Below are 12,013 nucleotides of genomic sequence, written 5' to 3' on the forward strand. Positions count from 1 at the left end.
TCTCTGGTTTCTAGGGTGGCCCATCACCACTGTGCTGCCTGGTGTTGAACTGAATAGAGTCCTTAAACGCTTATTAATGGCAGGCAGAAGAAAAAGCCTGGCTCCAAAATTTTAAATAAAAGAACTTCAGAGCAAAAAATGTTAATTCAGAATGCAAAATCTAACACCAGTTGCCTGCAATATTTATGGCTGCATTGAACTCAAGAAGGTCCATTGTAAACTAAATGTTTACCTTTTGTAATTCATTCTTTTTGTTCTCTCAAGCCAGAGTGGTACTTGAAGTGATCTGATATTTTAATAATATGGTACAGACAAGTAACAGTCATGCACATGATTATAGCTTCATAACCCATACTTTATCCGGCACTGCCATTTAGTTTACTTATTGCTTCATGATGGAAATGTTATGCAGCTTAAAAAGCAAAGCTTGCTGAACAGAAAGGAGGCCACTATCTTTAAGTTTTACCAGCTGAATAAATACAATGTTTGGTTATAAAATTCTAAATCCATTTCTCTACAGGCTTTAATAAGTTCTCTGTTTTTATGACTTCCAGACATTTTTAGATGCAGTCCTTTTACATGTTATTGTCTAGTGGTGGTATGCAGCATAATAGTGCCATAGGATTATGTGGACAACAGCCTTTGTTTTTCTAGAGAGCAGGAGCAGTTGGTCCCATCTGAATGATGTATGATGCTGGTCCTTAGTACAGGATACATCGTATATGTACAGTGTTGTGTGAGCATCTAGTCAGTGAATAGGGTTTCTGAGAGTGTCTGTGATGAAATTGGTTTATCTACCTTGTATAAGCGACCAGAGTTAGTTCAGATTCTGATATTAGATTCCGTCAGAAAGAGTGGTCCCAATTTGCTGGATTCTCAGTTATTTTGTCAGGAAGGAAAAACATGGCTCCTTAAGCTAAATCAACAGTATTACAATATTTAAGGAATTTGATTATCTATTGCCAATTTATGAACCTCGTTGACTGAGTAAATGTTAATCTGTTTATATCAGAATGTTTAAGCGCAAAACATTTGTCCTTGTTTAAGATTTGATATAATAATAGTAATATTCACCTCTCTTACTAGGGTTACAGTTTTTTTGAGAGCAGACAAATAATTCATACCAGTTAGTGAAAACTAAAGGGAATATGTTGAGTAATAAATCAGATTATAATATTAACAGATTATCTTAACCAGTGGCTCATGAGAAACATGTTGCTCTCCAACCACTTGGATGTTGCTTCCAGTGGCCTTAAAGCAGTAGCTTATTTTTGAATTCTTGGCTTGGAGGTTAAAGTTTTGGTTGCATAAAAACAAGATGTACTGCCAAACAGAGCCTCCTGTAGACTGCCAGTCCATATAGGGGCTGCCAAATAGCCAATAACAGTCCTTATTTTGCCAGTCCATATAGGGGCTGCCAAATAGCCAATAACAGTCCTTATTTTGGACTAGGAACATGTTTTATGCTTGTGTTGCTCCCCAAGTCCTTTTACATTTGAATGTGGCTCACAAGTAAAAAAGGTTGGGGATCCCTGATCTAAACAATATTTACACTATCCACTTTGTAGTATACACAACACTATGGTGCACATTTATCAAATTACTATTGAGTCCGAATACAAAAAAATCATATTGGTTCATACTGTGCATATTTTCTGCGACTTTTTCGTACCTTGCACAACTGTTTCGTACTTCGTGACAAAATTTTGCGACAAAATCGTATTGTCATGCCGAGTACGAAAGTTTCGGATTCATTCAAGCTTCGGTATCGTACCTTTCCTTGGGCCAGGTTGGAGCGGCAGAGTGCCATTGAGTCCTATGGGAGGCTTCCAAAATCATGCACAGAAGGATCAAAGTCAGAAAGGTTTTCCCGCCATTTACGATCGTTCAATACCAAAATTTTGTGACTTTCGGATCGCCAATACGATATTTTCGTAACTATTCCAATTTTTTCATAAGCATTTTTGTGATATTTGTGATCATCAGAAATTATCGTATCTAATCCGAATTTTTCCCATTCCGGGATTCGAATTCGTACTTCGATGAATGTGCCACTATGTGTTCAGATTAATTCTACAATCTACATTATCGTTATCATTATCGAGTCATAGAATTGAGGTTAGCTTCTCTCTTGTCATCTTGCCCATCATGGCTTCCCTCTGGGTCATCTGTTGGCTCCCTATCTCATCTTCATTCTAGTCTGTCCAGCTTCTGCTGTCATCAAATGCAAAATGGCTCCCGTCTCCAAACTGGCGGCCCCCCCTCACTACAGTCCAGTGTTTTTTATACAAGTTTTTTATACCAGCCACACTACTAACAGGTTCCAACTTGTTGGGGGGATGATAAAGACTCCATACCTAGCCTTTTGTTCACAAACTTTTAAGAGCGTTTCTTGCATACAGTAATGAGATTTGTGGTAGTTGAACTATCAGTTATAGAAATTCCTATGATATTGATAAACTGACTTTGGGTGTGACCTGGAATGTAAGCTCCCTGACCAACTGGTTTTTTACTAAGCCTACATTTTCATTGAAAGCCTACATTATCATTGGAAGTCACCTAGAAGGTTTGTTACCTTCATCAAAGTACCTAACCCTATGGTCCTGGAAATCCTTGGAGACTTCTAATATCCTTATACATTACAGTAGGGGTTGGCATAACAAAGTCATATATCATATCATATATCATGGAGATGCATGTTTGTTTATTGCAGGGATTGTCAGCACTTGGGGCCCACAGCACGATAAAAGAACTAAGTGTGTCTGAATGCTTTGGGATTTCTGACATAGGAATTCAGGTAAGGCAAAAAAAAAGTATTTAACATTTTCATGTGTAGAAAAGAATAATATTGCGCTAGAGATTTTTGTTGATGCATTGCTGAGTACAATGTAGCATTTTTATTTTTCCAAAGAAAGAGGTAGGTGCTCACAGCATTTCATCACTAATAGTTTTACAGGGAAGCTGATAGCAATACTTTGGCGAATCCTTTACTGTCATTAGTAGAAAAAGATTGCTCTGATAAGTGAGATTGCAGTATGAGTCCTGAAATAGAAAAAAATACATCTGTGTGCTAAGATGGCAGTGGTAGGGGTGGTAGGGGGCCAGGCCCAGAGCACCAAACCATTTTGGCCTGGTGCTGCCATAGTGCTTCTAAAACTTCCACATCAATCAGCCTTCCAGCCTGCTGCACTAAGTGAGAGCACTTGCTGCAACTTCCTCCACATTTATAGACTAATTGTTGTAAAGGTTCTGCCATTTGCAATAAAATCGTAATATACCTGTGTTCGTTTCCTCTAGCTGGTTGCTATTAACTAAATTCATCCTGTATGTATGTGCTCTAATATGGCTTTGTGATGATTAGAACTTATTTTGTTGTCTTTGCAGCCTTCTACCCTCAAAAGCATTAGTTCATTATCCCAGATATGGATACAGCCACTAGCACATTATAGCATTTTCCATATCAGCAGCTTTGTGTGAACAGATAAACCACTTGGGATATACACACACAAGGTCAAACCACAAGGCACATTTTTTAGTTTGAATTACAAGAAACCAAGCAGCAAAAATACAAGTTGTTTACTAAAGAAACAAATGCAAAAGTGAAACAACTTTCCCTTTCCATGTTCCTGCCTACTTCCCTTTCTCTTTATCTTATCTACTTATTCTTCTTCTTCCTATCCCCCCCACCCCATATGCTGTTTTTCTCTTATAAATTTCCATTCTTTCATCATGTTGTTCTCCTATAATTCTCTATGCCAGTTTTGTCTTTATGTGTCTAGATCTCAAGTCTTCTACCTCCTATCTCCATTGTATGATTCACTTGTTCTCCACCATTAGCTTTTATTTTGCTCACATTTTTTTCCTTTACCCATTTGCTTCTCAGTACCTCCCTCCAATGTTTTTTTTTTTAATTTGGTCATGCATTCTCTCCCCCATTGGGTGCTGTCCAGTTATTCCTTCTAGGGATGCACCAAATCCACTATTTTCGTATTTGGCTGAACCCCGAATCCTTCGCAAAGAATTTGGCTGAATACCGAAACAAATCCAAATTTCCATATGTAAAGTAGCATATGGAAGGGGTAAAGTACGCTGTGCGTGGCGAAAAATGTTTAGCTTCCGTGTGTATGTGACAAAAAGTCACGTTATTTTAAGGATTGTATTCGGTTTGGCCAGGAGTGTGGATTCGGACGAATCCTGCAGAAAAAGGCAGAATCTTGGTTGAATCCTGAATTCAGTGCATCCCTAATTCCTTCCCAAGCCCAACATACACTTTTTATGTTGAAGAAGTGTCAAATACAGATTATATATGCCCCAAACGGTACTTAATGATACATCCATCTAATACTGACCATGCTTGTTTACTATTCAGTGTTGAGCTGCACAGGGATTCAGTTGACTAATAGTAGGGAAAACTTGAATCACTCTTTGCCAGACTAAAACTAGTGTGGAAAAAAACTAGTGCAACCCAATTCTACATGTAAGAAGTATTTTCTGTAGTGGACTGATTTGTGCATTAATGATAGCATGTACAAAAAGGGGTTTGTACTAAGGTGCAGTGCTAGAACTTATACCTTACAGCACAGGGGTTCTGAGTTTGACTCTTGCTCATATTGTTCTCATAGTACATCTATGCCATCATTCACTCCTTAGTGACAGCTTATATTTCTATAATTTACAAATGTGCTTAAAGGAGAAGGAAAGGCTAAGTCACTTGGGGGTGCGAAAATGTTAGGCACCCCCAAGTGACTTTAATCGCTCACCTTGTACCCTGGGCTGGTGCCACTGTACGGAGAGAACAGCACCAGCCCGGGGTCGCAGCGAGCGCTTCCTACTTCCTATTCGCTTGCGCGTGCATGCGCAGTAGAGTGAAAAGCCAAACTTAAAAAACAAAGTCGGCTTTTTACTCTACTGTGCATGCGCTGGCCGACGGATTTCGCCGGGAGAAGAAAGAGGAAGGAGGAAGCGCTTCCTACAGGTACCCTGGGCTGGTGCGGTTTTCTCCTAACAGGGGCACCAGCCCAGGGTAAAAGGTAAGCGATCTAAGTCATTGGGGGTGCCTAACATTTTGGCACCCCCAAGTGACTTAGCCTTTCCTTCTCCTTTAATGATATAAATAATCTCCCATCCTAACCCTTGCTGCTTGGTGCTGTACTGAGCAGGCAGAGGGCTGTCGCTACAGGGGTGTGTGTGTAGCACCCAAAAGGTATAAGGGTAAAAGGTTAAAGGGCTTTCAATTTTCCACTCCAAAAAAAGAAAAAGAAGTATGTTGCCCATAAAATATTTTTCTACTCTTATCACTTTTACAGAGCAGATCTGGCAGTTTTTTTTGGCCCTCCATTGCGAGAGTATCATAAAGCATAACAGGAAATTACCACAAGATAATTAAGTTCCCTGTAGAAACAGTGACCTTTCCTTTAGATTTTATTTTAAATGTGAGAAACAGTATTTATAAATTGTGTTTTTTAATGAAAGAAAATACACATTTATGTGATAAGGTTTTTTAGATATTGTTTTTCCTTTTATATGAAATTTGGTTTAAAAAGCTATGTAAGGGTAGGATTTGCTTTAGGTATGATTGGTTCACTGGTCTGTCTAACATGGCCCCTCACTGACGTTTTTTGTCTCCCTCTGCTAATGGTACTTATTCCAGCTCCAAAGGAAATTCTACATTCCCACGTCTTAGCTTAGTGTGATTATTTTATCATAAAACCTGTTTGGCTGTTTCAGTGAACCAGTCTGCATGAGAGTGGAGCAGTGAGATGCTCTCAGGGCCCGAGCCATATCTGAGCTCTGTCTGGGATGCGCCCGGGGTACCTGTAGCGAGCGATTCCTTCTTCCGCGTTTCTTCTGCTGGCAAAATCCCTGGGCCGGGGTATGCACAGTAGAGTGAAAAGCCAACTTTGTTGTTAAAGTTCAGCTTTTTACTCTACTGCACATGCGCAAGCGCGCCAACGCGGAACAAGGAAGAGCTCGCTGCTATACCGGGCTCATGCTGTTCTCTCCTAACAGGGGCACCAGCCCGGGGTACAAGGTAAGCGATAAAAGTCACTTGGGGGTGCCTAACATTTTGGCACCCCCAAGTGGCTTAGGCTTTCCTTCTCCTTTAAAGAAACAGTAACACCAAAAAATGAAAATGTTTTAAAGTAATTAATATATAATGTACTCTTTACCTGCACTGGTAAAAGTTGTGTGTTTGCTTCAGAAACCCTACTATAATTTATATAAACAAAGCTGCTGTGTAGCCATGGGGGTTGCTATTCAAATTGAAAAAAGGAGAAAAAGCACAGATTGCATAGCTGATAACAGATACACTCTGAAGAATTCAATGGCAATCTACGCAACTTATCTGTTATCTGCTATGTAACCTGTGTCTTTTCTCCTTTTTTCAATTTGAATAGCAACCCCCATGGCTTCCTATGTGTCCACCTGAGGCAAGAGTTGGAAACCCGGGCACATAATACCCTCAACAGTATTGGGACCTCAGGTATGAGCTATAGTTCTGGGTGAGGGGCAAGTGCCCAGCTTCCTTGCCCAAATGGCTTGGCACCAAATTATCCTATATGCCAGTAAGTGAAACCTTTTCCACAGCCTTCTGTTGGAATATGTAATTAAGGGCCTCTTGTGGACCCAAAGCCAAATATAGCCAGGGTTAACCCTTGTAATGCCAGAGAAATACTGCTCTAGCATGACGGGGAACCTTTTCAGGGGAGGCACTTTTTTAAGAAAAAAAAATCACCAAGGTGGGATACAAAATGTCACTGTTGCTTTGTACATAAATGACCCCCTGTGTTTCTTTCCATGAAAGGGGTTATGCACGGGGTATGCAAGTTATAATTTAAGGATTAATAATATATTATAAAAAGAGGAACCTTATGTATTATGAAATATACCGTATTTTCCGGCGTACAAGACGACCCCCAACTTTTGCAGTTAAAATATCCTCAATCTCCCCCCCGCAGCGTCCTAAAGCTCGTCCTCCCCAACATCATCCAGCAACCCCTAGCGTCCTCGCCAACATCATCCAGCTCCCCTAGCATACTCCCCAACATGCTCCAGCTCCCCTAGCATCCTCCCCAACATCATCCAGCAACCCCTAGCGTCCTCCCCAACATCATCCAGCAACCCCTAGCATCCTCCCCAACATCATCCAGCTCCCCCTAGCGTCCTCCCCAACATGCTCCAGCTCCCCTAGCATCCTCCCCAACATCATCCAGCTCCCCTAGCATCCTCCCCAACATCATCCAGCTCCCCTAGCATCCTCCCCAACATCATCCAGCTCCCCTAGCATCCTCCCCAACATGCTCTAGCTCCCCTAGCATCCTCCCCAACATCATCCAGCTCCCCCTAGCATCCTCCCCAACATGCTCCAGCTCCCCCCAACATCCTCCCCCACATACCCCCAGTGTCCTCCACCACCCCTCCCGCTCGCCTGCTGCGTCCGGCTGCTTCATCCGGCTTTAAAGGTAACGGCTTCATCCACCACCCCTCCCGCTCGCCTGCTGCTTCCTCCAGCTGCTTAGGTTGCGCCCCGTGCGTGCTGACGTCACGCGTACGCACGGGGCGCAACCAATAAAATTAACAGCTGACCGCCAATGAGCCTGTTACGCTTTAAAGGGGGCCCGGCTGTGATACAATTTTTAAGCATGGGCCTCCTTTAAAGCGTTGCAGGCTCATTGGTGGTCAGCGGTTAATTTTAATGGTTGCGCCCCGTGCTTACGCGTGACGTAAGCACGCACGGGGCGCAACCTAAGCAGCCGGAGGAAGCAGCAGGCTAAATGGAGGGGTGGTGAACAGGCCCGGATTTGTGGAGAGGCCACAAAGGCCCAGGCCTAGGGCGGCAGAAACCTTGGGGCGGCATGCCGCCCCGCCGCACCAAAATTTTAAAAGTTTTGTCCCCATACGTCCCCCGTATGCATGAGTCGGCCTACAGCACATGCGCGCACCCCTCACCCGCTGTTCGCGCATGAGCGCGCAAATACCCGCCTCCCTCTGCATGCATGCACACTCGGGGGGGGCGTGCGACCGGGGGGCGGCCTCGGGGTGGCCAATTGGGAAATCCGGCCCTGGTGGTGAATGAAGCCGTTGCCTTTAAAGCCGGATGAAGCAGCCGGACACAGCAGGTGAGCGGGAGGGGTGGTGGAGGACGCTGGGGAGGGGGGGGCAGTCGATCGCCTGGGCCCTGTAAGCAAGTACCCGGCGTATAAGACGACCCCCGACTTGGCACAGATTTTTTCGGGGTTAAAAAGTCGTCTTCTACGCCGGAAAATACGTATTAAAATGTTCATATTTGTTAAACTGGTTAAAGAAGCTTTCTTGAAGCTGTTAATGCAGTATAAATGTGAATAAATGAATATACATGTGCTTTTTATACAATGTGAGTAATTTCTCAGGGGGTGTGGTGTAACATTTGGCTCAGTTTAAGCTCTTTGCTGCAGTGCTAAATATTTTACACAGCATTCTGTATATCTGATTCAATTAAAAGTAATTGTGGAAACTGATCATTGTGCACCTAAGCCTAAATACTCGCACAAAGCATGGGAATTAGTTGGGATGGTCACTGCATGCTTCTATACTTACAAGCACCGTTTGCCTGGAATTATTATGTACAGGTACCTTTAGTACACACATACCCATTGTGCATAACTATTCACAAAACTTTATATAGCTGCAAATTCTAAATGAAAGATATACAGTCACCAAATCTTAACCAAGAACATTTATAATGATGTATCGGCAAATTCAGTTCTTGATGATCTCAGATCTTATGGTCACTTGGGATTACAATGGATTCTTGTTTACTCAAATGTTAAAATGCACTCCTACATACAGTAATTCACGAGTGGGAACAAATTCAAAGCTGAAGAAAAGAGCGTGTATGTGGTTTTGCTCAGCAAAAGATGAAGAACCTCAGATTATGTGTCATCGCCTACAAAACATAAGGGAAACATTAGTGCTACAGAACTCTTTTATGTTACAGAATCTCAGTAATGTAATCCTGCGCTCACCACTTGCTGTGTCATGCATATTTTTAGGTATTAGACATTTACAAGATGGATGTGGGTAAGACTCACGACTGGGAATACTTTCCTTTGCATTCTACTTGGGCAGGTCACTGCCAGCAGACCATAGAACATTGCACTTTGTTATCTAGAAATATCTATTTTAATAAACGAAATCCAGCTGTTAGCAAGAAACTTTAATAAGCTGCAGTGGTTAGACTGGTTGCATTGAAGCTTAGCAGAGATCGGAGCCTGACGTCTGTTTACAAGTATTGCTGTGAGAACGTTTTTGTTGTGAAACATTTTGCACAAACTGCTGGGATACACAAGATAACTGGTTAATGCGGCGTACATCATGGTTAAATATATCACACATGCCATGAAGGGGAGGCACCGCACACAAATGGCCCCATTTTAAAATGTGAAGCTCTATACAGTCATGTGAAAAAGTATGTTTTTTTTCCTTTAACATATCTAGACATAACAATATTTGGTCTTCATTAAACAATATATACAGATCAAGGTAATTTCATTGAACAAACAATGCCACAATTGACTTTACACTCATTTATTCAACATTTTTTTCTTCATTTCAGCAGTGCAGAATTTGATGGGTTACTTGTACGGGCAGCCCACTTTAAATCCACTCTCAGCATCTTGGTAGGATTTAGATCCAGGCTTTGACCATTTTTTGTTTTTAGCCATCCTTTGGTGAATATATTGGAATGTGAATGTTTAAGGTTGTTGCCATAAGGTCCACTCAGTGGAGCTTCAATCTTTTTAAAGATGGTCTCAAGTTACCCTTAAGCACGCTCTGATGCAGTCAGGAACTTATAGTGGAATCTCAGATGGTGAGCTGCAGAGGCCTTGATGTAGCAAAGCAGCCCTAAACCATAATATTCCTACCACCATGCTTTTCAGCTAAGGGGGCATTTACTAAGCCATGTCTTTTTTGGGGTTGGATTTTTTATTGGCGAAAACGTCTCGTGTAAAAAATTGCAAACTTTTCTGTGATTTATTATACAACAAAACTGTGACAATTCCGTGAAAATACATCTGTCAAGATCATGTAGATGTCGTTGGCAGATGTCCCATTTACAGCTGGAAGATGTCTCTACTACTTGGTTTTCGGGTTTTTTGATGCTGTCTTTTGTGCGGCAATATGAAAAAGTTATCGTGCAACAAGTAAAAAAAGTTGCAGTTTTCGTGACTTTTTTTTTGTTCATGCTTTCTCAGTTCAGATCTTTTGATAAACTCGATTTGTGGAAACAAGTTTTTTTTTTGTGGTTTTAAAGAAATATAAATCTGAAAAAAAGTTTTTTTTTTTTTTTAAAGTGATTTTTTTTAAATTTGCTTTTAACAAAACAAACAAGAAGAAAATTAAAAACATAGCCAGTTAATATGTTATGGGATTGCCAGGTCAGTTACAAATTAAGCAATGGCCCTTACCTAAGGCTGTGAGCAGGAATAGGTAGAGAAATGTATTGGTATTATGGCACCCTGATATCAAAGACATATATATAACAAACATTGCTGAAACCATAACTGAAAGGACGGTTTCAAGTCACACCAAGGGTGCCATATTTTGTGGAACCTTTCTAATGTACCCCAGCTTTTGCAGTTAACTTTATCATAGGAATGGCCTTGTTAGTCAGTTGTATCGAAGTTTGTACAGTTGGAAGGTGGTTCCATTCAGTGCAGTGCTAAATATATATTTTTTTCATAGAACAGCACTGTTCCAAATGTAATTCTGGCATGTTGTAATGGGGGGCAGTCATCTAGAATACCTAGGATGCATACTTATTTGTGGGAAGTCTAGGCTGCCAGTTAGGAATTCCACTACATTGGACCAATCTATTGAGATTGATGGGCATGTCCATATCTTGTGAAAGAAGTCAGCTGCTTGCATTTTACATCGTGGAAAGGTATCATCTGGTTTATGTGCCATTGACTTAATGTTTTTTAGGGGTAATGTAAGTTTGGTGAATAATTCTAAATTGTACTAATCTATCTCAAGAGGAGATGAGGAAGCCTTAGCAGTTTTCTGTGGCTTATTCCCAGTCCCCCTTAGTTAATTTAGGGATAGTTAATTTAGGGATGGAATGTTGCCATTTGATTTTTGCCTGCTTAAAGGATCTGGGGGCCTGCAGTTATAAGGATCCTGTAGAGTGTTGATATCAACTTTTTAGGCTCTAATAAGTGGAGAGATTCTTCTATGGTGAGTTTTGTTAATTTTGGAGTAAGTGAGATAAATTTGGAACAGAAGGAATCTTTGAGCTTTTCACAGATGCGAAGCAGAGGCCAGATGAGGGAAGGGACACTTCCCTACAGCTTCCAATGCTTAAGCCCCTGAAGATGGAAACAGAGGTAAAATAGTAGAAAAGGCAGGAAGGCCAGATTGTCAGGCTGTCTTGTGGTCAACGAGGCAGCGAAGAAAAGAGGTCAAACAGGCAATTGGTTGGCAACAAGCAGACAGTATTTAAACAGGCGAAATCAGATGGCAGAGGCGAGGTCCGAACAGGCAGGATGATCCAGAACCAGATGATCAAATGAAGAAGCAGGTCAGCTGAAAGATCACTTAGCAAGTAATTGCTGGGCCTGGCACCCTTAAACGGATTTTGCGTGCATTAGAACTGGCGCAGCTTGCATCAGAACCACCGCAGAGTGTGTTAGAATTGGTGCAGCGTGCACACAACTTTTCACGTGCCCATATTGCACCATGGGGAGCAGAACACCAGTGCACGTGCGTGCAGCCACTCGCCAAACAGGACACAAACCAGCCAGAAGTCGCAGAACATGGCAAGTTCTCTGATAGAGTAGAATATTTGTTGATCTTGACAGTTTTGGGCCAGTGCTGCATAAGTGGGAAAGGTGGCAGTGCACAACAGGTCACCCAGATATTTAATGCCTAGTTTTGGCCAGATTACAAAATCTTGAAGATTACACCGGTAAGGTAGGTATGAGTAGCCCCATAGAGGGAGTCTAAGGGACAGTCATGGTGGTGGGCATTTAGG

At 41.8% G+C, this 12,013-nt stretch overlaps 1 protein-coding gene across 2 annotated transcripts in view; it reads left to right on the plus strand.

The window, feature by feature from the left end:
• Positions 1-12,013, plus strand: part of fbxl13 (F-box and leucine-rich repeat protein 13) — a 115,261-nt gene that overhangs the window by 94,935 nt on the left and 8,313 nt on the right. For both annotated transcript variants that reach the window (XM_002933102.5, XM_031899022.1), the window contains exon 18: positions 2,714-2,797. In XM_002933102.5, the coding sequence (XP_002933148.2) occupies positions 2,714-2,797 (84 nt within the window). The remainder of the gene's footprint in view (positions 1-2,713; positions 2,798-12,013) is intronic.

Source organism: Xenopus tropicalis, chromosome 3 (assembly GCF_000004195.4).
Source record: "Xenopus tropicalis strain Nigerian chromosome 3, UCB_Xtro_10.0, whole genome shotgun sequence".
NCBI classification, from domain to species: Eukaryota; Metazoa; Chordata; class Amphibia; order Anura; family Pipidae; genus Xenopus; species Xenopus tropicalis.